General features: G+C 40.9%; 1 protein-coding gene across 6 annotated transcripts in view; it reads left to right on the top strand.

Annotated features, from left to right (window-relative positions):
* The window catches only part of rxraa (retinoid X receptor, alpha a), a 113,204-nt gene that overhangs the window by 79,845 nt on the left and 5,820 nt on the right, over positions 1 to 27,539 (top strand). For 3 of the 6 annotated variants that reach the window (XM_037118318.1, XM_037118317.1, XM_037118312.1), the window contains 7 exons: positions 1,998 to 2,157; positions 4,608 to 4,787; positions 11,742 to 11,926; positions 18,456 to 18,585; positions 20,251 to 20,383; positions 23,352 to 23,443; positions 26,466 to 26,571. In XM_037118318.1, the coding sequence (XP_036974213.1) occupies positions 1,998 to 2,157; positions 4,608 to 4,787; positions 11,742 to 11,926; positions 18,456 to 18,585; positions 20,251 to 20,383; positions 23,352 to 23,443; positions 26,466 to 26,571 (986 nt within the window). The remainder of the gene's footprint in view (positions 1 to 1,997; positions 2,158 to 4,607; positions 4,788 to 11,741; positions 11,927 to 18,455; positions 18,586 to 20,250; positions 20,384 to 23,351; positions 23,444 to 26,465; positions 26,572 to 27,539) is intronic. The other 3 variants (XM_037118316.1, XM_037118313.1, XM_037118315.1) reach the window with 3 other exon arrangements.

Below are 27,539 nucleotides of genomic sequence, written 5' to 3'. Positions count from 1 at the left end.
CATGATTTTTTTTAATGGGGAATATTGAGAGTAAGAAAATAATGATAACTGTAAAACCCATCATAATTTCCATCAATTCTTTGGTGTTTTGGGTTGATAATAATGCAATTAATGGGTTCTTTCGATTTGAATAATCAAGTGATTATATCAGCACAGCTTCCTTTTATATGCACACACATACACCAGGGTATGTAAACTAAATCCCATTCCTGTTTGTCTCTTAAACATATTGCAGCACTACTTTTGGTCTCTGTGTTCTCCTGCATTAATGTCTGTATGTTAGCTTTCATGTCACGAATGAATAATCCATAGCTGCTGTCCAAGAGTTATTACAACACTAATTCCAAACGACGCTGTGTAAACATAAATGAAACACATGGGTAATTGAAAACAAGGCAAAGGCAATACATTTACTTCCAACTTTATTGTTGTTTCGAAATATTTACTTATTCTGAATTTGATGTCAGCAACAAGTCTGGAAACAACTTGGGACGTGGAACCTGGAATTATCAAAAACACCTGTTTGAACATTCCACAGGTAAACAGTCATTGGTAAAAGGTGATGGTATCATGATTAGGCATCCTCAATAGGCTTGGTTGTTAACAAGCAAGGATGGGGTGAAACACATGATTATATACAGGATAGATATCAGGAACGCAGTTTGTTTGCAAATGACTGCGTTCTGTTTGACCCTTTTCACAGCATCCCGACTCTTTTGGAATCGAGTTGTAAATAAATCTGCTCTGTGTTTTTCGAAAAAAGAGCACGCTTTGCTGTGATGTATACATCTCTGTGTTCTCCCAGAGAGCAGCTAATGCAGTCAGTCAGATCGATGTAAACACAGCTGAATGTGACAACCTCTCTTAAACTGTCGTGTTCATTTCATCGTTAAGAAAAACACAGTGCAGTTCTTCTGTCTTGCCTGATGTCTTCACACAGAGACAGGGTTTCTCTAATACATTTCGAGCTAAATTTAGAGCCAAGACATGTTTGTGCTATCAGACATGTCTCCCATGTGGTAGCTTAATAAGAACACGTCTGGCTATATGAGCCCATGTTGCTGCGCTGCCAACTCTGCTCTGCCTGTCACCCATCAGTTGTCAATGTGTTTGTCGAGGATCCACTAGCCTGAATATATTTAATATCTTTTCAATGTTCTTGCCCGGCTTGAATGCCCCTAGATAAACAGACTTTACTTTTACAATTTCTTCACAGTATGGTGCTAAGGGTTAGCTAGCCTCTGCTCCATGGAATACATTTAGTGTTTTAGGATAATTTACATCCTGCCCCCTAAAGTTTATCTCCTCAGGAAACCGCATGGTGCTAGTTACAGTAATTATCCCCTTGCTCAAACTTTTTGCAAGAGGCCAGGGGAGGTCACTCTGCGATTAATTTTTTTTCAGCGAGGGAGGGAGGCGGCAATTGAAGTAAGACTTAGCGCTGCGGTTGCTCTGCTGCTAAAACAAATGCTGTCTCTTTTATTCAGCTGTACTGATAAATCTTGCAGCGCAGTTATGCTAGTGCTGAACATTTGGGAGCCAGCGGGGCTTGTTGAAAGCATGAATAAAAGAGTTCCTGGGGTGGAGTGGTGCAGGATCCTGCTGTGCCAGATTTAGATCTAAAACAGGAGGGAGGAGAGAGATAGAGGGAGAAGTGGGAGAGGGCAAAAAGAGCTGCTGCTAGAACCGCTGACCATCTGTATTGAGGAGCACAAGTCATAACATCATTTTCTCTCTCTGAATCTAGCAAATTGCTCAGGACAACCTGCATGACACAACTCCACTCAGATTTATTTCCCCCTGTTTGTGTGTGTAACCAAGCCTCCTCTCTCCTCAGCAGACCTGGCCCTCGTTCAATAGTTAATGACACCAGCTAACTATGCCGCAGCAGCTAAGCTATGTGACGGGGCTTGTGCAACGGGGTGTGTAATGTCGCAGGTTTTGAGTCTAGACGAACTGTTTTGTGACATGTCGGCGTGTGTGTTTTGTGTGTGTTGATGTTCCAGCTGAACTCTCCAATGAACTCAGTCAGCAGCACGGAGGACATCAAGCCCCCGCTGGGCCTCAATGGTGTGATGAAGGTGCCCGCCCAGCCCTCAGGCACGGCCTTGTCGCTCACCAAACACATCTGCGCCATCTGTGGTGACCGCTCCTCAGGTGAGTGACATCCGACTGTGATACTCACCCACTGAACGACCGTATGTACTGTCTGCACTGGAAGCATTGAACTTTTACAAATCATTAGACTTGAATATTAAATAAAAGGTCAATAATGAAAGAACCTTACTGGCAACTAACAATTATTTAAATTGTAGACTAATCTGTCGATTATTTTTGTGAATAATCAGTTAGTTGTTTGGCGTAAAAAAAGTCTGAAACCGCTGAAAACGTTGGACAGTGTTTCCCAAAGCCTGAAATGACATCTGTAGATACTTTTTTGTCCTAAAAATATTCGGTTATTGAGTAAGGAAACCAGAAATTCAGAAGCTGAAATCAGAGAATTTAGACTTTCATTCTTAAATAACATCACTCAAATATCTGATTGTTGTTTTGTGACTCATCTGAACAAAATGACCCACAATGTCCACGTTGGTTTAGAATTCTTATAGATACACTAGCATTACACTGTAAACATAAAAAAAAAAAAAAAAGTCAAAGTCTTACCAAGAAGTCCAGGGGATTGTATAATTTAAAGAAATTTGAGAGGGACATGTATAAAAATAATCTCACAACAGCTCAGATTACACAAGACTCCATCATTACCAAATGAAAAGAAAGCAGGCCTACCCACCATCTTACTAAAGCTGGTGCTCTGACCACACTGAGAAACCTCCAAAGAAGATCCAAAGATGAACTCTGGTCAGAGAACAGCCCCACGGACTGCTCTGGCAAAACTACATACTGCAGCTTGTTGCAGCGGGAGATCTTCTTGGAAGGACAACAGTCAGAGGAATTCCTCACAAATCTGGGCTTAATGGCAGCAAGGCCAGAGAGAAGCCACTCCTGCGAAAATGCATATGAGGGCAGCACCATAAAGGCAGATGAAAGAAAGTGAAATCATGAGGCAAAAGATTGTACGGTCTGATGAAACCAAACCTCAATTCAGCCTCAGCTGAAATAGAGAAGTGCTGTGTCTGAGGGAAACCAGGCACAGCCCATCACTCATCTCACAGCATCCCTACCATGAAGCCCAGTGACGCCATCATCGTAGTGATGTGGGTGGGTGAGCATCTTTTCTTTTTGCTTTTTTCCCAACAGGGACTGCTCATAGAAAATGAAGACTGGAGGCAAATAGAGAGACATTTTGAGGGGAACCTGCGTCAGAACACAGTGTGATAACAAGTTTTGTTAGGAAACAACAGTGCCTGTACTGACGCATCGACCGGAACACCTTAAGAAGGGGTTGTAAAGATACTCAACTGCTTAAGGGCTGGATTGGTACATGATAATAGGGTCACATGTCAGTATTTTTGTGAGGATGCAAATTACACATAACAAGACTATTGTATTTTAACATTTTTGAGACTTTTTTGATGTTCAGTTTAAATTTCAGCCACAAATGAGCCTTCTCAGAAATACAAACTTCTTTCAATGTATTGCAGAAACAGCCATGACATCTAATCCTGCATGGCTGTGCATGTTAGTATTTATTGTGTCAGGTTCTCACTCCTCTTTTTGGAGATTCAAAATGTTGCCTCATGCTGGACTTCAACTTGAACAGGGGAACATACACTTATACAAAAATTAATCAACTGAAAATGGCAATGATAACTGTTTACTCACTCCAGGGTTCTCACAAGTCATCTGTCATTTGGTCAACACCTAACTAACCACTTTAACCACAAGAACATATAACCCATGGCTAACTGTTAGCCAATGGCACAAATGCCAGCTCTCTTCCCAAGGAATGGTTTGTGATGTTGTTTTCACATGGTCAACAAATAACCCTGTGTTTTTCTGGCGAAAACCATGAAAAATGTTTAGCCCTGGGACAAAGCTGGATATCTAACTCACTGGACAGTTTTAGCATCGTCCTGCGTCATCGCTGCTACGTGGACCCACGGGGGAAAATCAAAAGAACGTTTAATAGCAAGTCATGCTTCATTTAACTGTGCACGTAGGCTTTATTTATCTTCTCTGGTGGTCTGACTAGCAAAGACCTAACAAAGGAACAGTTTGAACAACAACTGGAGAATGCAAATGGTCTCCATCCCTCATAAATAACAAAAAAAGACCTGTTTGGTACGGTGGATGTGACAACACTACCGTAACATCTATGAGGGTCCCCAGCTAACCTTCAGGTGGCCCTCTTTTTCTTCCACAGCCACCTCAGCTTAACCCCCAAACACACGGTCTGCTCTCTTTAATAGGCCTTTGATAATAATTGCTCTTTTGCTACCTCCTAGCTGGCTCCTGTGTGCTGTTTGTGTGGTTGCACTTAATCTCTGACTGTAAGGGTTTCTGTCCTCTGCTCTCTTGAAAAATCTGCCGTTAAAGCTGAAGTGCACACCATGATTACGCCGCTGTTCCACTGACAGCAACAAATGTACCGAACGACTCGAAAAAGACATGCATTTTACAAACCGTGTCTGAATCTCTCCCGTCAGGTAAACACTATGGAGTATACAGCTGTGAAGGCTGCAAAGGTTTCTTCAAAAGGACGGTGCGCAAAGACCTGACCTACACCTGTCGCGACAACAAGGACTGTGTCATCGATAAACGCCAGAGGAACCGCTGCCAGTACTGCCGCTACCAGAAGTGTTTAGCCATGGGCATGAAGAGAGAAGGTACAGCACATACCTTTGAGGATAAAGTCCCATTTACCCATTTCCCTCATGTCCGTTGTCATCCACATAAACACACGCTGAGACACAGATAAGGGCCTTGTTTAGGAAATTAAGGAAAAGTGTAGTGCATGTGATGAATATATTTTGTATTTGTGTAACCAGAAACACACACATCTTTTTTTGTTCACTACATCTTAGCATTTCGTATCCTCTTGTGTGCCAAACTCCAGCTGGTGAACGTCTTTTTAAAATACAAAGATGGAAAATTATTGGTTATCTTTTAGACATAAGAAGTAGGAAGTTATCATTTAACAACAGTAGTGGCTGAAAAAAATCCATTTCATGCATCCCTAATAATGACTTCCTTACTATATGACCCCTCATCAGTTTGAACATTTTCAAAGGTTATGAGCAGTTTAATCATCATTATCATGGTAATCTTTTTTCGTCATGATTCCATTATTAAAGAGGCTCTATGTTGTTCTGGAGATGAAATTCAAACTCAGAATTTTGATATTTACAACATTAATGAGGTAATAATACAAACTCAGAAATATTTATATTTTCTACACCTGACAAGCAAGCTGTTCTCAGAGGAAAGTTAGGTCCTCAGAACACTGTTTGAAGCTAGAATGGTGGCAGGGTCCGGCAAATATAAACAAAGTGAAACGGTATGTAATTGTGTTGTCCTTTTAAGGTCAGTTTGTTTATTCAGTCTATTCAGTTAGAAAACGAAGAGAGTTTGTTTAGGCATTAAACATGAAAAAACAGTCAGGATCTGTATCTTCTGATTAAAATTTTGCCTCCTAAACCACAAGGTGCACCTTTAAGTATTCATATGAAGCAAATGACAGAATACATTACAACAAATACATGTAATTTTGATTAGTAAAATGTGTAAAATTAGTAAATGCCACTTTCATAAAGGACAGTAGAATCCAGCCTGACTTCATTTGGCTGTACACCCCAAACTAATCTGATTTTGTTTTTTCCTCGAATTGCAGTTGAATGCAATGTTCTGAATATGAGCGAGTGAGTGAAATGAGCACACACCCGATACAAAAGCCTTGAGATGCAGACGAAAGGAAGCAGACCCACAACTTTGCCTTTTCAGAAACATAAATTTTGATTTGTTAGATTTTTCATTAGACTTGGATAAACAAAGGGGAAATGTAAAGCCTCTGAGACATGACATTGAGGTTAAAAGATGTCCCATTCTGCTTTCTTCATAGAAGTACAGCAACCTGTTTTCCATTCCTGCCTCCATCAAATTTTACAGTAGCACTTGAGGCTGTGATTCTGCTCTGCTGCAACAGTACAGTGCAGTGCAGTACATTGCAGCCATAGGCTCCACCATATTTAAAAATGTTCTGCTTCCAGCACCACTTTGGGGGGAAATAATGAATTTGGCTATTGCAGCACTGCTGAATGTAGAAAGAGTGAGGTTTGTGAGAACAGGCAGTCCTCGGGGAGTTCACTCATGTCGACTGTAGAAATAAAAACATCACAGTGGAGCTCTGTGAACTTTTGGCTCCTTTGCATTCTCTGGATGTCATCCCCGTGCTCCTGTGCTCCTAATTAAATGTATAAACATGGATGTTGTGTGGGACAGCCTACATAAATTTTGTTTTCACAAGCACAACGATTTTGTGTGTGCTCATTTTGCAAGATGCTCAATTCACAAAATTTAATCCAAGCACTCAAATTGGATAATGTCCTGTAATTCATGGTGTGGCAGCAATGTACACCACATTCCTCAAATTAGAGGCTACTGATCGCATGCACTGCTCCTGCCCTTCTCAAATGGATACAGAGATTTAATAAGTTTTTTGCTGAGACTGCAGACACACAGCATGTAGTTGTGGACGACAGACCATTGATCAAACTTTCCCTTTAAAACCATACTGTCACTGTCCATGTCAACAGGGTTGAAGAATTAAATTCAATCTGACACAGGCAATTTTCAATGGTCTGCACTGGCATCCAAGCCAGAACCTACAGCCGTAGAATCTAAAATCATGACTGATCATTAGTGTTATTTAATGATGATACATTTGGCAGCCCCTTTGACGACAAACATTGCATGTCAAGCAACCTTCCAGTGTGCAGTTTTAAGTTTTAAAAGTCAGATAACATATCATCCTGCTGTAGACAGGAAGGGCATTTTTCATCATTAAAGGATTTATTCAAGATACAGCAATCAAACATTCCTCCAAGCTCAAATCACCCCTCCTCACCACAGAGGCCCTGTCCTCTCTCAGTAGAGACAGGGGATTATAACACGATCCATTAAGGGTAACATTTACATGGTAAAGGTTTAACTACCATGAATGCCATGCAGAAGCCCATCTCAGCACAATGACTATGCTTTTTAACTTCCATTTTCAAGCAAAGTCATTTGAATTAAAGACAAATGAAACAGTAGAAGATGATGTTGAAAAAGACTCTTACATGTTCCTGCATTAGTTAGGTAATGAATAGTATTTGATGGGGATTTAGTAATGTTTTTGCACAGTTTAGTTGGCCTGTCCTAGCTTAGCATTGTTAGCATACAGCCCAGAGTCACTGAGCTGGTAGATATGTAATGACAAAAACTATAATTAAAGATACTCTGACCTTCAAAAGTGTTGTGACAGTGTTGGTTAGACCAGCATTGACCTGTACCGCACATGTACAACTCTTTTAACACAGAATCTCTAAACTGAACTGACTGTGGCCTACTGACTCACCAGTGTCACAAAATCAATCAGTAGCTTTTAGCCGTGGAGCCTTCCAAACTGGTGAGTGAAAGCACTGTTGTCGCCTCAGACATGATCACTTATTGGTTAATGGTTTTTACTGACAGCCAGCAAAAGCCACAAAAAAATTATCATGAAGTGTTAAATTGTAGAAAAAATAGGTGGCTGCTGAGTTACTCGCCTTATAAACAGTGCTTGCACAGGCTTAGTTTTGGCTGAAATGAACAACCAGCTGGACTGAAAATTGTCTGAATCAGTGCCAAATGAAAAACTGTAAATGCATTCACTTACTCTCATGCACTAAAGTGCATTTGAAGATTAACAGGATCCAGTACAAATCTCAAATGGAACAATTCAACTATTTGAATGAGCATAGTGATTTGCAATTTCCACCTCCACCCTACATTTCACTGATTTTTTTTTTCAACACTTAAGGCGCTGGGTTTTTGTGTATGCTCCAGAAAGGTTGTCTGAGGTTGACCAAGTTCTTCTTGGCGAATGAAAATCCCAAATACTAAAAAGAGGCATAAAAAACGAAAAAGGAACTTTGATCTCACATGCACCCAAAAGTCTGTCATGTGCGACCGAACATTTCCCTTGGTCAGATGGATGCACCTGAAACTTAGCTGTTAATTTTTCCTAAACAGTGGACATTATCGTCATTTGTTGTTCCCTGTGCTGTTCTTAAGATAAAGACAAACATGTTTTTGCACCTATAGCACGTTTTTACAATCATTTGCTTGATGCGTAGAAATTGAATTCTATCTATTTTAAGGTGCACCTAAATTATTTTTATTAAATTAAAAATTACGTGCATCACAGCAACCAGTATAAAAATTTAGCTCATATATCACCATGAAACCAAGGCACGATGCGTATAAATAAAGACTGAGGCAGTTTCACACAGACATCCCCTTTTAATGGATTGCATGATTGATGGCATCCACTTCATATTCTCATGATAAATGAGACTGGCTTTTGAGTACCGGCATTGTTTAAACAGTCATTTAATTAACTGTAATGGTTTGATGCTGCTCTCACCGCTCCTCTGTCTTTGAGAGCCACCTGACTTGTAAACGTTGAGTTGGCAAACGCTGCCTGTGACTGTGGAGCTGTACAGTAAAGCACCTTCGGGGACAGATTACAGAGCCAATAAGGAAGAGTTTGGCTGTCTGAGAGGGGGAAAAAACAGGCGGTCAGGTGTGAATTTTAACACTCCATGAGGGTGTTAAAAATATTAGCGCTCTCAGCAGTGCTGTTAAGCACTTTCACACATTGAACAAATCAATCCCTGCCTCTCGCCATTATCGTCGCCACTGTTACAGAATACAGATATAGAGTGCGTGGATTATTCCGAGCAATGTTCCGTATAGCCAGGGGAACGCAAGATGGTAGTAGGTGTTAACCAGGTGTGCATGGGCAGGTGCATGTGTGTTTACTGTTTAGAGCTGAGTGAACAAGAAGAATACACAGTATTTTTACGTAAATGCATTTTGGAGGTTATTCTATCCAAGGCCAGTTTGTCTTGACCTTTATTTGGCCTCACCTCTCTCTTGCTTTTATTTATATCATTGTTGGGCTCTTTACTCCTTCAAGGATATTATCATTTACTGCCTTTCGCCTTACTCACAGCGCTGCCTAAGCCTCCCCCCTACACCCGGAGGGCTGTGGTTAGAGAACAAGGCAGCAGTAGCCCAAAAGGCTAAGCGAATCCACAGAAAAACAGGATTAAATGAATTTATGCTCTCCCAGTCAGGAGAGGAGAGGAGGAGGGTGTGGGGGGGAATAAAGCTAACATGATTTCAGCCCTCCTCACCTCTCCCTGACTCCAACACAAGTATTCTACCCTTGGGCTGACCTCCACCGCCAGACAGCAGTTCCTCTAAAATGGGGCCCCTTTCCCTCTCCTCCTCTAACAACCCCTGCTTCCCTTTCCCCCCCAACAAGACCAAGGCCTCTCTGATTCAGGATTTGGAATAGAAACCAGAGTAGGGGAAACACAAGAAGACAGATCGTCCTGCGAACCCAGGGTGTGTGTGTGTGTGTGTGTGTGTGTGTGTGTGTGTGTGTGTGTGTGTGTGTGTGTGTGTGTGTGTGTGTGTGTGTGTGTGTGTGTGTGTGTGTGTGAGACAGGACAGCTCCCCAGGTGTGTATGTAAGCTTGCATGCTGACACTGAATCTTCGAAAGCCCTCTGTCATTCAACACATTATGTCCAAACGTTTTTATGTGTCTATGTGTGGAGGATAAACCTATAAAAAGCCGCAGTACTTTCTCTGTGGTTTCTTGAATTAGGTAAATTATAGACTTTTGAAAAGACAAAGCACACACACATGCATCTTTTCCATCTTCTCTTGAGGGTGGAGGTGCGGTTTCTCTTGCCTCAGCCACAGTGAGTCTCGGTGTCTGCTCAGCACACAAACCATTTCCTGTGTCTCCTCGCCAAGCCAATCAGATGACTGAACCGACACAGCTTTGCTACAACCGTTTTTTTTCTTCTTACACACGATGTGGAAAAAAAAAAAAATGTACAAGACAAAGTCTTCATTGATTTGAGTTCAGGGATTTTTTTTATTTGGGCTGTTCTGGTGACCATGCATGGAGAGAAGACGGAGTGACAGGCGATACATTATTCATGTGTCTATAAATGGTTTGTGCATTAAACGAGCCGGCTGTTTGTCATAGAGCACTGCATGAAAACCTCATCTCTCTGATAAGAAAGCTGAGAGATTTCCACACTGCTGCGTTGTGCATAATGTAGGTCTAAGGTCCTAAATCAATTCCATCTGCACTGTTGAAACAATAATTGAAGATTGAACTCTTGGATATGTTGGCTGGCATAACACACATGGGGTCTTGCACTATTCGCCGGCTTACACACACTGACTAAAATGGGCACTTACATATGCAGACACTCAACATGGGTAAGCGAACGCACACTCAAGCATGCACACACATTGTATGTACATGTGGATGTATATAGATACAAACAAAGGTCAACCATGAATGCAGTTGTTCTACTGATTGACTGTGACTGTGGACTGTTTGATTAAATACTTGAATTCTTGCTAATTTTGAGAGAACAAAGGAAAGATTCAGTATTGGAAGCTCTTCGGCTTATTTCTGCAGCTGTGTTGCAAAACCAAAATCAAGCCTTATCAAGTCATTTCATCTCAGAATTATCTAGCATAATTTATTTTTCTGTAGAGCAGAAAAAAATGATATACCAGTGTGGTTCCCGCTGCGGTTGTCATCGTTAGAGAATGCCTCTAGCAATGAGTTGTTTTTTAGTATCTCATAGGTAAGGCTGATTGTTGCACTAGAAACAACAATACTTGATTGTAGAAAAAAATCAAGACTAGTTGATTTGGAAAGAGCTGGAGTGACGTAACCACACTGATAGAAAAAATTGCTTGCAAAAATGATGATCTTGCAGCACATTTCTAATTCTCACTGAACGTGTTTGAATGAAAACCCTGAAATAAAGCTGCATCAATAAAAGTTTGGCCACTCGGAGGTAAAAGTGACTAAAACAAAGCTGAAAAACACAAAGCCCTGAAATAGTATCATGTTACAAAACTGCTGTTTCTAACATGTTGTCTACTTGCATAATGTCAGTAGATACAGAGTAATATTAGCATTCATGTTTGAGTGGTATTTGTGGTGACCTGATGAGTCCAAAATTCCATCTGTTGATCCCCACCAACCTTCAGGAAAGCCAAGAAAAATATAGGGCTTTTCAGCTACTACATGTTCCACTTACCTCATCAGATGGTAGCTAACTTTGTTCCATTCGGTGCTCGTCTGGCAGTGCAAAGTTTGTTTATTCGAACTTTTTTGCTGAACACAGCTGCCCTGATGCTGCTTGAAAAGTGGTAAGAGTGATTCCAAACAGTAAATGTGATGGAAAACCAAAACAATCAGCTAAAAGAGGCTAAAAGAACCATGGAGTTGGTTAATCATTTTCTGTGAGTTTGTCACAGTGCCCATAGTCATTTGAATCAATTCAAAAACTACGTATTGATGCAGCTTTAATAATTTATGACTACTTGTCTTTTACAGTAGAGCCCTTTTCCTGTTAAAAGAAGCTTTTGAACCTTTAACTAAAATCTTTGTTACCAAAAACATGTAAGCTTTCCAATCCTGAATCTTTCTATTAACTTTGATATTGATATTTTAAAATACAAAACAGAAAACAGCAGTAGTGACCGGAACCAGTTTTGTTACATGCAGCCGTTCAGGAGGAGCGCCAGCGAGCCAAGGATAGAAATGAGAACGAGGTGGAGTCGACCAGCTGTGCCAATGAGGACATGCCCGTGGAGAAGATTCTGGAGGCGGAGCAGGCGGTGGAACCCAAAACCGAGACCTACATTGAGACCAACCTTGGTGTGCCATCCAACTCGGTGAGTTGGTATTTTTATACGTTCTTTGGCAAACACTCACATACTGTGTCATTCCCCAACAAGTCATTGCTTTGTGTACATGTTCATGCCCATGGGCGCACACACGCACACACACACATACACACACACACAATGGATGATTTGTTTAGATTTACCCGAGGGGCTGGTGGGAAGCATGTTTTCTCTCATAATTCTCATGCATTATTTGGGTTTTTGCCTCAGCCTGACTGCAAATTATCACTGAAAATGGAAGACAGTTTTAACAAGGCTTCTCTTTCACACCATCGTTAGTGGCCATAATAGTCTAGTTGCATCGAAACACTCGGAGGTGTCCTAACAACGAAAATAACAGATTCCCATTTATCTCACATGTCTGTTTTCATATGTCAGACCACCTCATCAGGTGTTATTGCTGGCATGGTACAAAGCATATTTACGGGGTGTCAGAGCCTAGAACAACAGACATGAAGTGAAATACTTCAGCCGTGTTTCCACCCAGAACTTTTAATGTCCAGAACTACTTTTCAGGGAACTACAATGTTCCTACAGCCTGAACATACACAAAAGCAACAGCTGTCTTTTACACCATTTTTGACGCAACTATACAACAAAAATCTGTGAAACAGAAACTGGTCTTCTGCATCAGATAAAATACTGCGAGTTCTTGATCAGTCAATAATGTTCAGCGCTGCAAGCCCCATCCCCAAAAGAAAACACACCAAGGTCCCAGGCCAGACCCTACTTTCTTTCTCTGTTCTGACATTTAATCATAGTTGTACTACTTTTAAACAGTTTTCTTATGTGTCAGTGCTTCTGAAATATATCATTAATCAATGATGTTGCACATTTAAAGTAGACTTAAGCCTGTCCTTACAGTGTCCTGTTAACTTATCTTTAGTGCTTTCGCAGTAGTACTTTAGAACTTAACGCCTTATTTTGCACAAATATCCAATGATACAAGACAGTCACAATGTAAATGCTTCCAACACAGCTGCCAGTAAGACACAGAGAAAATAAGCAAAACGTTCTTCAGATTGTTGGCGAATACTTTATTTTCTGCTTTTTCCGAAATCTTCCTGGAGCTGTCCCAACATTGGCTTCATTCTTTTCCCAAATTTTCCCAGCTGCAAGTAGCTCCTATATCCAGCTTTTCAGAAATGGATAAATGTGTCTGCATACTGACATCTTACGCATGCATACTTGTGTCATTTTCCAGTGTAAATGTGGTGCTCAATTTCCAGTGAGAATTACCATGTAGAATGGGATTGGGACTTGATGGTTGAAAAGCTTTTCTCTGTTTCCAGTAAACTTCATTAAAGCGTGTGGTTGTTTTTGTTTTGAGTCGAAGGCTGACACACAGGAAGTTTATCAACTACCCTTCTGACAGCTGGTAGATATGCTGATGAATTCTGGATGTGATTACCGTTTGTCCTCCCAATTTTAGTCCCTTTGGAGGTGACTGTTTATGGTTTCGAGCTCTGGTTTACCTGTTCACCTTGTATCAGCCCCGTCACTCAGCTGTGTGTTTCCTCATCTATCCCCTCAGTATCAGCTGGGCACTGTGGGCTGTCTTTGACACAGAGGAGACTAAGAGTGATGAATAATGCAACAGGCAGACTGTTCCTGAAAGCATCCCACAAAGCCTCGACTTTCTCAGGAATTCTGCTGGAACATGAGAAACAGCGGAGCTGTGCAGGAGCCTACCAAAGGAGGCAGGGGGGGGGCGGTGGAAGGAGGGGCGGAGGGTGAGACTGAAGGAAGGAGGGGGAGAGGGAAGGGCTTCTACTGGGATTCATCTGCTTCAGGGGAGGGAAATGTCCTGTGAAGTAAAGCTAGAAATGTGAAGGCTGTTATGTGAGTAAATGGGAGCTATTTCGGGGGGCCAGATGGAAACGTAGGAGATGAGCGTTGACATTAGGGAGAGGGAGAACGAGCAGGGAGTCATGGGGGAGCGGCTGGCAGCTCAGACACACTAATGCACTGAGTGTGTTTGGGCTCAGCCATGGTGGGTCCCTGGATGCCCGCTGCCTGCCAAAGAGAGATGAAAACTGAAGCTGAAAGATTCATTGTTTTTAAGTGGCATCGCAATCGGGATCATATTATGTTAGCAAATTCTCAAAATTCCTGATACTGTGCATGTAACTAATAAACTAATTAATTGTTTTACACATACACTATAAAATTTAAATCATTTGCATTCAATGAGAGATTAAAGGAACTGATGTTTGAGTTTTTTTCTTTTGTCAATATTTTGAGAACCAGCAAAACGTATCCGTTTAACTTTATCTTTATTGGATTAAAGTGGCGATGGCAATGCACTCGCAACTCTTGCTCACATGTTAAGCCCTCCTGTTGATGTTCTTGATGCTGGCCAGTGGAAATGAGTGGCTGGCAATGCCAGTGCGTCATTAAGCACATGGCTCTCTGTCTGCTGCCATCCAAAGTCCAAAAGCAGCGGCAAAAAACAGCAGTACATTCTGTTGGGGATTAGACTTTTCAAATCAAGACAACTTAGAAAAACAGTAAATTAAATTAAATTAGAAAAAAGGACTTACTGTGTCTTAAAACTGAAAGTATCTGCTAGGAGTAAGCAAGAAAATATATTTTGAGCTGACCCTCTCACCAAAACTGGAGCCCAGAATGTTGGCAGCATATCAGCATGCAGGCTGTCCTGACCACGGGCCTCCCCCCCCCCCGTGAGGTCTCTATTGAGAGGCGCTGCCCCGTGCTATAATTGATCACAGGGCACAGGCCATGAGTGTACACCATGAATAGGCCACCGCCACTGTCTAATGGCTGGGGTCTGGCCAACCTGAATAAAGTGTGTTTATCTCATGGTGACCTAGAACAGGAGTTAAACAGGCGTTAGTAATTTCCTTTCAGTCAGGCAAGGAGAGAACGTCTCCTAAGGAGGAGGGGGAGGGAGAGGGTGCTATCATTCACCAATCCTGAGGGAGTTTCTTTTCTTCTGTTTTTTTTTTTTTTTTTTTTTATCAATTTCTCTCCTTCTTTATCTTAATTTAACACAAAGATTGAGTTCCTTATCTTTCCCAAAACTTAGGGCAAGAAGTTTTGCGGTTATTTAGATGATAATTAGCTGATGATTCATCCCCGCTTGCAACATGCGAGGACAGTTTTCTTTTTTCAATCCAAAAAAGTGGGACACTTGAGTAATTCATTTTCATACCAATCGGTATGAGTACCCAATTTCCTCTCGCTTGTCACGCCAGTATAGTCTGGTTCAAGCAGAATAATGAAAAATTGAAAGGCAAATCTTTAGTCTCTCCTCCCCAAGTGATGAAAATTTCATGGGACAGTATGCAAGCCTGGCATTTCTCTAAGTTGCTGGGATGATCGACCATGGCTGCGGAGCGTGCGTGGCAGTAAACCCTTTGATTTGCTGGGAGTGAAGACGAAGTTGTTTGTGGCAGGCATTTAAAAAATCTGCTAAAGGGGCTGAAATCCAGTAAATTATATAACTTCTCTCCCTCTCAGTCTCAAGATTCATTTTTTTTCCCAGGCGTCCTCCTTTCTTGCTTCTTATTTTTCAGCTGTAATCTTTACAGTAGAAGAGGAGGAAGTAGTAGTCGTAGTAGTACAGTTGAGTTGCGAGGTGTTCCCAGGCGAGCTTTTGTGCTTTCCTACATGGGGGTTAATGTGATTCCCTCACAGGTCACAGTGGGCTCCTCCATTGTGGCCTGATAACATCCTAAATGCTGTTCTGTGACTTGAACAGTAAGTACAGTAATGTGATGCCTGAGGATTGTTGCAGGAGAGTGTAAGCTCCCCTCCCCTGTCATCTCCACAGACAGAGGCAAAGAAACCAGGTCAGTGTAAACACGGCTAAGATAGCCATACAACATTCATGAGGCTCGCCATGTTTAACGAGAACCCTGGGACTTGTATTCTTATGAGGAGGGGTGGCTCGACCGTGCTGCACACCAAACACCCACCCCCCCCCCCCCCCCCCCCCCCTTTTTTTTTTTTTGTTTCTCTTTGTTTTGGCTGGGGCTGCCCTTTGGAATGAATTAGCCCGAATCTGTTTGTGTGGGGTTTTTTTTTTTTTGAGAGGAAGTGCAGCTAGCGAATAAGTGTCGCGCCGTCCACGTCTCCCACGGAGATCAGATGCTGAAATATTCATAGGATGCCTGTTTTTTTTCTCCTCCTGAAGAAAAAAAAAGGAAGGCTTGCAGTTTTCAAAACAGTGTAGGCTTTGTTTCTGTTTTAAGTTTTTTTTTTGTTTTGTTTTGTTTTGTTTTTTCATATCTGTGATACTTTGCAGTCAGAGTGAGTTTCACACCGTAGGGAGGGAATGTGGAGGAGAGGAAGGGATAGTCTTTGGCCTGCGTATTATAAGAGGAGAATGTGAGTGGAGGGATGTTTTCTCCTTCATCTTGAACTAATCTTCTCCTGAGAGCCGCAGTTGATGTCGGGATCCTCAGAGCTTTTAGCATCGATCGGTGGGATTTGGAGAGGGGAGATGGGGAGAAGTTGCTGACTTTTTTTTGTTGGAGTGTTGAGTTCACACAGGGATACTTAGAATTTAAGGATGTTTACTTGATTTAAAATTATGCAAAGCATGTGCGCACAGTCTTTGTTTACACACATACATATCAAGGGTACGTCCCCCAGGGATGATGGTAGATTACTCATCAGAAGTTGACAGTATTGTTTTGGATTTTCCCCCCCTCTGCCTCGGTGGATTTACATTTTAGTGAGATAGTCGTACTGTATGTGTGTTGCATTAGTATTCCACCACTGCTCACAGACTCCCTGTTGGTTAAAGAATAATGCCTCCCAATCTGATGTATCAAGACAGTAAAGGACAAGCAGCCCTTGTCTTTGGACTGCGCTTCAGCTGAACACAGAAATGATCATCTCAGGAAACGCTAACACGTTCAGAATTGTTTCTGACATTAAGGGCACAGAGAGTCTGTCTGCCTGAACTGCAGTTTATTTTTTAAAATGACTAGTTTCCTTTATATTTGAGTTAAAAGAAACTATAATTATATATCATGTAATTCAACATTTTTAAGCACCATAATGTAATTTCCAGCATAGAAACAATTTTAGAAATCAACTTCTAGAACATAATGTTTTCTTTCATCATTGATTCCAAGGGAGTCCAACTTGACCAATTATTTAAAGGAGTCATATTTGCTCACTTTCAGGTTCATACATTTATTTCGGGTTACTACTGAGAGGTTAAGGTGCTTCACTGTGCAATTACATGCTCATATTTCTCATACTGTCCAGTGCAGAATCACTGTATTAGCCCTCTGTCTTCAACACTCTGTTTTAGGTCCTGTCTCTTCAAGGCCACCCTCCCGAATACCCAGTCTGATCTGATTGGTCAGCTAACACATGGCTGAGCCAGCACCGCCAAGAGCAGCTCTGCAAAATCAATTCTTATGTGCCAAACCAGTCACAAGACATGAACCTAAATACCACACAGAGGAAAAGAGGCATATTTTTACATTTTGATGGCCCATGCTTTCAAAGTAGCAGTATATATATATATGCTACGGTCACAGAAACACTTAAGCCATTTAAACCACAAAGTGAAGAGAGGCTTTTTTAAAAGTGTATGCATGATGTCTTACACAACGTACATTAGAATAAAAGCTATGTCAGTGACTGAGAGCTGTGAGGTCCCTCTTCCAGCTTTTTATGCTCATCTTTCCTCAAGGCTTAAGTGGATCTAACAAAGTGAAATCAAAAAGACTGTAGTGCTCACCTGAACCATTAATTTCCCTCAGGTATGAGTCAGTGTTCCTATTTTGAGCAGTAAATGCACAGTGCACAGTAACGCACAGTCCATTTACCAAGAACTGCCCTTTTTTCATCTATTATCAAGACCAAGTGTATTGTTTTTCCTTCTCAGAAATGTTGGCATGAATGACTACAATCATTCCTTTCGAATATGTATGACTTAGAACGTTCTTGGAAATATGAAAATAGACAGATAATGAAGCAAAATTGTTCTTTTTAGCAAAGTTTTGTCTCAGTCACCTGCAAGGATTAGTCCCACAGTCATCATTTTTACCACAAGTATGAATAATCATTATAGTGTTACAAAGCCCTGCTCAGTCTGGTAATGAAGTCCCATTTGAGCTCCTAAGCGCTTGTTATGTTGTGAAGTGTCAGTGGAGTGTCAGTAAGGGCCTCTTGAGCTCCACTAGCCATCCAAAGGGCTGATTTGTGTGTCGGATAAAAGGTCCCCATAGAAAGTCTCTTTTTTTTTTGCCAGCAGCTCTCTCTACAGGTATTTCCTGCACGGGGCTGGTACAGAGTAACTGTTTGTTTTGTCTTCCTTCAAGCTCCTCTTTAGAGGATATTATTCATCGCCTAGCACTCCTGTAAGCGTGGATGTGCATGTGGCGATAGGTGGCTTGACCTGACAAATCATTACAGAGAATAACTTTTATTAAACTGTAAAATATCCTGCCTCCATTTGAAAAAGGTTTTTTATGACCATCTTAATTTCTAACTTCGAGGTTTGTGATCGCTTGTGTCTGTTTATCTGCAGCCCAACGACCCAGTGACAAATATCTGTCAGGCGGCTGACAAACAGCTCTTCACCCTAGTGGAATGGGCCAAGAGGATCCCCCACTTCTCTGAGCTGCCACTGGACGACCAGGTCATCCTTCTACGAGCAGGTACGTTGATAAAAAAGCAGTAAAAGTCCTTAAAAGTTTTGTGCCCAATATAGATGTTGTAAGGTAAGCTGATAAACACCCTGTGACTACTTGAGCCGTTACTGTGTGAGCAAACGTGTCTAGATTAGTTTGCTCTTTGATAACTTTAATTCTGACCAGTTATTTTAAAGTCCCTGTATACCCGCACAGATGGTTTCAATTAGCATGACTGATTAGTCGACTGATAAGACGCAGGTTTAGTAGAGTTAGTTTACTGTACAAGCAAAAGGTGTAAGATATACTGAGAGAAAGTGAGGAAATGTTTGTCCAGCACAGTTGTGAGAAGAGCATACAAAAAGAAAAAAGCATATCAGTACTGTTCTAAATAGTAAAATACGGACGCTTTGTCTTTAAGATAAAACAATGGTTGACAGCCTGCTAATGGCTAACCAATAGAATATGCTGTTGAGTGCTACCTACAGTAAATAACCCGTGTTTAATTTGTATGATACCCACTGACAGTAGAATATACAGCAGAAAAAACAAGATCATTGTTTAAGCAGTTGAAACAACCTCTCTGTGAGAAAACACTGAATTAGAGATGCTAGTGCCGGCTCTCGGTCCGTATCTAGGGAGAAGATTCAAAGCAAAACAGAGCTCGAGTAGACTAATGTGGCCATAACCATGAATAACTCTCTCGGTCACGTGACTGAGAAAAGAGTCAGACCCACCAAGGTCACAACAGCTCATTGTGGGGATCTGCTCCGTGTGGAAAAGCAAGCAAAGCGCTCAGAATCACAGAGGCGGCAGCTTAAAAACACACAGTGAATCATCTGTCACTTCTCTTCCACTCGCTAACATCACATGCAGGAAGGTCTTCAGGGTTCTCCCAACACATTGCCCCTGTTGCCTGCCTGTCGCTCCAAATTACACCATTATATTCGGAATCCACCTTGAGGAAGAAAAAATGCTATTACACACCCATCCCGCACCTTGCTGAAGTCTCTCCATCACTGAATGTGCGCAGGATAAGGAATGATGGGAGTTTTATATATATATATATATATATATATATAAATATATATATATATATATATATATATATATATATATATATATATATATATATCCTGCGCACATTCAGTGATGGAGAGACTTCAGCAAGGCAGAGAGAGAGACATTATTCTGGAGAGCTCGTCTCTTCTCGGCTCTCAGGTTTTCTATAAATAACCGCTTTAGTTCTGCTGTATCACAGATAAAAGCATCCCGGCTCCTCTCATACCCAACTCAACTCTGGGGAGGAGAGGCGAGTGTTGCCAGGCAGAACATTTAAAGGAGCCCTGTCACTCAGAAGGCGGCGTCTTGTGTCTTCGCTGCTCTCTGTGTCAGGCCCCTGCTTTGGCACATCAAGCCTGTTGTCTTTATCACGATGGCAGGCACAGTTCATCCCTTTTACACGCTTGTCTCTTCAGAAAGCATGATTCAAATGTCTTGGTAATAACCTGATGCCTGTGCTTGAGAAAGCTGCGCGCTTTTACCGCGCAGGCTAATTGATTCATAGGAATTCCCCCTTTGTTGTCAGTTTCATTTTGCTTGAATGCTGTGTGAACTTTTGTGCTGGGATTTGCTTGTGTTTCTTTTTTCCTTCATACTTTTCCTCGATCCCTCCCCTCATCTCTCCCGCAGGTTGGAATGAACTCCTCATTGCATCATTTTCGCACCGTTCGATAGCAATTAAAGACGGGATTCTGCTGGCGACCGGGCTGCACGTGCACCGCAACAGCGCCCACAGTGCCGGAGTGGGAGCCATCTTTGACAGGTCATTATTATGTTATGGAACTTCCTTTTAAAGGTACTCTGTGGAGTTTTTGAGCAATGTTTCTAGGCATGGTTGACTCTTTTTTTTTTTTTTTTTCCTGTCATGCTTGAAGACACACACACATGCATGAAGATGGCAAGATGTACATGTCTGCAAATGATTACATGGTATTCCACTGATATACTGGTAATGGTAAAACACCAAGAAACACATCAATCAATCTATTCAAATGTCCTCAAAGATACACAGTGTGTTTCTGTAGAAAAAATGCTGAATGTAAACAGAAACTTTGCATACAAGTAAACTCCACAGGGCACCTATAATAACCAGCATTTTCCAATTAAACATACTTTTTAAGTGGTTTTATAAAGGGCAACTCATGGCTTACTTGGGAGTTGATAAATATTAGTTTTAGAAGTCATTAATAAACCATTAATACAAGTGACAAATACTATTTGGCTTACAGTATAGGCACAGTTTGGGTTATAAGACAGTCTGTTAATGGCTTATTACTGCTCTGTTAAGCATTAATAGTGTATCAACAACTAAATATGCGAACTCTCTATAGAAGAGCTGTCTTTTAGAAAATGGAAACTTTTACATATACTAGTTTTGCTAATGCTAATAAATAATTTATTATTATTTGATAATTGAACACTTTATCAATGAGTAATAAGCCATTAATTTAGGTTTGGAATCTGCTTTCACTTTAGGTGCTCTATTAAGCATTCATACATGACTTATTAATTGTTATAAACGTAGTACTGTTATTAAGTAAGCCTTTTTAAAAAGTGGTAATATTTTGGGCATTCTTTAGAACAGTGGGTCTCAAAGTGGGGTCCAGGGACCTCTAAGGGCCCTTAAGGGGTTTCAGGAAAATAATACATGTTTCTATAATTCCATCTCATCATGTCAATATTTAATCATTAATCATTAATGGATTAATCGCCATTAAGAGTTTAAGTGATTGGAAATGTTTTAACAACCAGAGATCTTAACAAATATGTCAAAAAGTATCTTCCAAATACTTACTTATCAAAATAAAATACAAAACACTGATACAAGAACATGTATTACATTTAAAACGAAAGGAACATTCTGTATGAACAGATATTAATACATATAAGCCATTTGGCAGCTTCAGTCTGGGTTGGATTTTGTTTGGTCAGGTGGTGAGTAGTGACAAAGCGGAGCTGCACATTTAATATGAAGAATCATTCGAAAAGTTTGAGAACTCCTGCTTTAGTAAATTCTAGCTAGTGCTTTGTGATTGATAATTTATTCCTGTTTCATACCTTAGTAAAAAGCCATTAATTGAGAACTGCTTGCCAGTTTGTGAAAAGTTATTATAGCAGTCAGCGTAACTTTGCTATTTTAGGTCAAATGAGTTTTTATTAATACCTTTGACTCATCTTTAAAACATTAACAAGTCATTTAATAACTTCTAATAAAACCTTAGTTACAACTTCAATCACCCACTGATGAAGATGTTTCATTACAAACTGCTTTCATCATTTACAGTATATGACTTTAAGGTTTCCTCCAACTGAGCAGCTCAGGCGTAATATTTCAGTTACACCTCAGCTGGAAGCCACAAGTGTTCATTGTGAAAGCAGCACAGGAACTATTGATTGACTCCACTATATTAAATATGTACACCTGTGTGCGTCAGTGGTCACACAGAAACACTGACCTGCTCAGAAAATGTCAAAAAGGGAAAAAAAAAAAAAATCCATGCGCGAGTCACTCACTGTGAAGTGGGGTGTGTGCAGGAACCACTCCAGTGACTGTTATTGACTTTCCAGCTGTCTGACAGACTGAAATCTCACATGAGCCTGAGGTGTCTGTTCAGACAGGATCACACCCTGAGCTGAACTGATGCACATGATTTGGGCAGTTATGAAAGATATGAGCAACATCTTTAGCTTTTTTATTTATCCATCAACAATTCTGATCATCAGTTCATAGCTTAGCTAATTTATCAGGTGCTGTCATCAACTCATTCAAGCAGCGGTACATCTTTGGCTTTGCATCTGTTCGTCTTCGCTATTCTCGCTTCTCTGCCCCCCCTCCCCCCCACAATCACCAGCCTCTGTGTTCAATCATCAGTGTTCACAGCCACAGGACATGTTCCATCTCCTGCCATTAACCGTGGCGAGCATTAAGATACAGAGAACTGATAGTTCCTTGATCTACTCGTCTCTCTCTCTCCACCGTACAAATGAAGAGATTGATTAACTTAAACACTTGAGTCTTTTCTTTTCCCTTTTTTTTCTCCTTTTTTCCAGGCCTGTTGTTCCTCCTTGGAGCAAATTGAATTAGAATGAGCTAAGAGCCACAATTGACTTTACTACCCGAGTGGAGGGGGGGGCGGCGGAGGGGTAGAAAACGGAGCGAGAGGGAAAAATAAAGAGCGGCTGAGGAGAGGGTGTGACCGAGTCAAAGAGGGGTGAGGAGTTCGAAGCGGCTCCACCACGCGCCGACACTCCCACCAGTGATGTCACACAGAGACAGTGGGAGTGCTGGTGTACGATTACAGCTTGTGTTTACTCTGTGGCTTTCCTTTTATGAAAACCTTGTACTAAATATAATGGCTCTGCAGGGTTGTAAACTTTTCCACTGATCTAACTGTGCCTATGTGGGCTCAGAGTATGTACACTTGTGTGTATTTGTTTTTTAAATAGATTTGAGCTGGATAGTAGTTAAACCATATTTTTAATGTCCCAGTCTGGATTCTGGATAATTCACTTAAAGCGCGGTGTGTCATTTACAAAAATGTACCAATTAGACTGAATGCTTTCCTGTGATCTTAACTTCTCTGGCACCCGTTAGTTTCTTCTGCTAGAACACAAAAACAGTGTGGTTGCCAAGATGGATTAAACAAACTGCCATTGAATGAGACACATCTCTGACTATGTTTTTTTTCTGTCTGTGTGTGTGTGTCTGTGTGTGTGTCCCTTTTATACAGAGTGCTCACAGAGCTGGTGTCAAAGATGAGGGACATGCAGATGGATAAGACAGAACTGGGGTGCCTTCGAGCTATAGTCCTTTTCAACCCAGGTAACTATTGCTTTTATTTGCTGCCGCAGCTGAGAGGAGCTGTACATTAGGTGTTTCAAGGTGTTTTACAAGAGCATCTGTCCAATGCTGTCTTTTTGTTCTCGTCTTAGTCTGACTTTGAACCAAAACAATCAGTTGAATTAGCTTTTGCGGAAGGTTCAAAGGGTATTTTGATACTTGTAAATGTAAATGTACCAGTACCACTCTGTGAAAGTACTCAGCCGCCAGTCCTCAAGTGTCTAAAGTGCGCCAAAAGTATGAAAGTATAATCAGGAAAATGTACGTAAAGCTTACATAGTGTTCAATGCAGAAAAATGTCTCCTTTGAGTGTTATGCAGTCAATTATGATCAGATTATTATCACTTTTGTATTAAGATAAAAGCAGGATTTTAACTGTTTGATTACTGATTTGTAAAACCTCTCAAAATAGTGACAGTTGCATCATAGTAACCCAGAGTGCACTCTTGTTTTAATCAAAATAATTGAAAATAAATCACAGGTGTTAGAATAATTCAAAGAAGTATAACCATGAAATTTTGGGTGTTTTTGCTTCAAAAACTTCAACAATTAGGCCATGAAAACAGTCGCCAGTTTCTTTGAATCACTTAATTGTCTTGGTGTTTCAGCTTGTTGCAGTTGAATTTACGAATAGGATGGACCTCAGTAAAGCTAATACTTACTAATCCCCTTTTGTCCTCACTCATAGATACCAGCCACCTAAATACAGCTGATTTCATCACTATCCACACATTGTTCCCTGAAAAATTAACACAAATCTCACCCTATCCTACAATGTTTGAAGAAAGTGAGAAAACATGTCTTGGATCTGTCCGTCTATCCGGATCCGCACAGTTAAAAGTTAATGGGGTCTGTTCTGGGTCGGGATGCAAGTTTTGTGGAAATCTAGTCCATATTTTTTAGGGCAACCATAACCTCCTTGGTGGAGGTAAGAAAACATCCTATTATTATTATTATTATTATTATTATTATTATTATTATTATTATTATTATTATTATTATTATTATTATTATTATCATCTCATTTGTAAGTAAGATAAATAAATGAGTAAAATGTACAGTATCGCTCTCTGAAATTTAATTAATTAAACATTTTTTAAATTATTAACATTTTTAATTAATATACTTTGAGTGAAAGGAATTTTTCAAATGTTCTATATAAAATAACATTTTAAAGTAATGCTACGTATAAAGCATTCACAGCATAGGTATCAGTGTATTTCTGATGTGTGACGGCTCTGTGAGAACCATCACTGCTTCTATCCCAGTCCAAAGATCTTTATGTGTTGTAGGGCTGCCACTGCTTCGTACTGTTACCCAGAAAAACAACATTCATCTGACCTTAATATTGCTAAAATAGAATATGACTCATGTAAGGACTTGAAGCTCAGTTATTCTCCACCTAAAATCTGCATTTAAGGACCAGACTCTGTCCTCGTATGTGCCTCGCAGCTGGTAAAAGGTTTGTGACCAAACCGAGGCTGCGTCCATAAAGAAACTACAATCGATTCCAATGGCAACAACTTCACAGCGGGAAGGAAAGCACCAAAACATCCCTAAGAACTTCTCAAACAACCCCTGCAGCATAATCCACTTCTCCAGTGCCCATCAGTATTCAGAGTATTTTGCAAGCATTCATACTTCCACCAGAATGTGGATAAGCACACCTCTTCGGGGGAGCTTTATTGCTTCGGGAAGGATGATAGCGGGCCACAGAAGCAGTTTATTCAACCAAATGTTTGGAGTGTACTTAGCATACGGATGGAGAAGAGGATTACTTGGGGAAAAAAATAAAAAAAAATGTCCCTATTGGGATTCTGTAAATGACTGAATCCACTGTGATCTACAGTAAGTGAAGAAACTACATATTCAAGCCAGCATGAAGGTTTCAAATTTTAGATTTTGGGTTGACCACCACTGACTCAGCTTGACCTCATGATTGTAGGCTGAGTATTGGGAACAACCTTTTAACTCTCTTTTGTTTTCTTTGAACTTAACTTTGGACTTGTCTCAAGAGAGCCATCATGACTTGCTTATGACTTGCATAACTGACATGCTTCCAACTCCACATAACAACGTGGGAAGCTCAAACTAAGAGCTGTGACGGTGCGTGTTTGATTGATGGATGTGCTGCTGGTAAACTAATGAATTCTGGATTATTTTATAATGTGACACCCATTTCTTTTTATGGCGTTTTCCTGCGAAAATCAGTCCAAAGAAAACCCTTGACAGCGAGTTCCCTTAAACCGAGGCCTTGGCATGAGTCCCTCCTGCGATCAGCATGCTGTGCTGTATTTAAACTTCATCCACATGGCACCCAAGTGCACTAAACCGAGCCATGAATATGACCCAGGTTTTTTAATGACTATATGTGGGAGCCTCCCTTTCGTGCTTCTGGGGGCCACTGTGGATCTGCTCACCCCCGACACACTGATCCTCTGTGTTCCACATTTTGTCCCGGCCACATCCAGGCCCACTGGCCTCGGTTCACTTCTCGGCCTGATTCCTTGTTAATTAGGGGCTCACTAGACTGGTCTGATTGAGACACCAGAGGGTGGGGGTGGTGGTGGAGGAGGGGACGCTGAGGCTAAAAAGGCTCTCAGGCTGTCCTTTCCCACACTGTGCGATCAAGTCCAGCCATTAACGACAACTGTTCATTCATTGTTGATCAATTGTGCGACACTTTGTTTGTCAGAAATGTTAATCAATGACGCGTTTGTGTCGTTAATCAAAGACGAGTCCTCCGGTGAAGCTTAAATTAGCGCGGCTTAGAAATTACAGTCCTAATTGGACTAACCCAGAATGTGATACACGTCCTCAGTGAGCCTGTCGGGCTAAAACTCAACTCATAAGTTAGCCGGGCTCTGCTCTACATCCACATCTACTGCGAGGAGAACATCTGGCCACAGATACAGAACGGATTGTAGCAGGAGTTTTGTCCCTGCTGCTATAGCGTTTACAGTTGTTGCTGATTATTTTTTAATAATGTTTTTTGTCTCCACAGACTCTAAAGGTCTGTCCAACCCCAGCGAGGTAGAAGCTCTGAGAGAGAAAGTGTACGCATCTTTAGAGGCCTACTGCAAACAGAAGTACCCCGAGCAGCCTGGCAGGTATGAATGCAAACACTGAAGTTACACTGAGCTGAGATAGGAGATAAGAGAAATACAAAAAGAGTATGGCTTGAACTTGCATGTATCATAATCTGCAATCCATGTGAGCATTCAGAGGTTAATTACATGTAGCAGTGCTACATTCACCTGGCATAAATGGGTGTGTGTGTATAAATGAATATGAGCGAGTTGTGAGTCCTGCTCTTCTTCGTGCGCTGTCTCCTCTCTTTCTCCTCAGTTGTTTTGATTTTTAAAAAAATGCATATTATGTTTATGAGAAAAGGGGAAATAAGTTTAAATATTAGAGGAAAAAAAAAAAAGATTTTCAAAATATTCATCTGTTTGTTACATGTTTATACCTTGGAAATAAGCTGCTGGATGTCAGAAAAGGTCTGAAAGTAAGTTAAAAAGCTCTCAGATTAGGAAAGTAATGGGCCCCACGCAAGAACGTGTTGCTCTTATCCAAACTTCTCTGCACAAACTCTAATCGCACAAACTTGTCAACAATCAGTTGTTTCTTCCTGATGAACGCCAGCTGTTCACAAGTAGGCGCATGATTGTGATATTTGATCAATGGCATCCATCATGTGTTCTATTCAGTTTTATTTATTTTTATGTTTTATTCACAATAAAAAAGAATGTGAAACAGCTGAGCTTCTAAGCTGTTCTGCTGTTCTTAATCAGCAGACAAAACTAAGTTTAGCCTCGTCAGTAGTCGTGTCAGATAAACACTGTCAGCGGTTATACTACTATAATCTGCTGTATTCACCTGCACAGTGACCTGTATAAAGTCCCTGATTACAGCCATCAGAGCGAGAAAATGCTAACCACTCCTCCTAACAACTACTGACTGCGGCCTATAAGACGCTCTGTCAGTATATGCTGATATAATTAATACCAGCCTCTCAGTCCTCCACGAGGCAGCTACACACTGTGCTGGTGTCTATATTAGTTTTTCCTGAGGATCA

Source organism: Acanthopagrus latus, chromosome 12 (assembly GCF_904848185.1).
Source record: "Acanthopagrus latus isolate v.2019 chromosome 12, fAcaLat1.1, whole genome shotgun sequence".
Classification (NCBI taxonomy): Eukaryota; Metazoa; Chordata; class Actinopteri; order Spariformes; family Sparidae; genus Acanthopagrus; species Acanthopagrus latus.
This window is presented reverse-complemented; position numbering and strand designations above follow the sequence as displayed.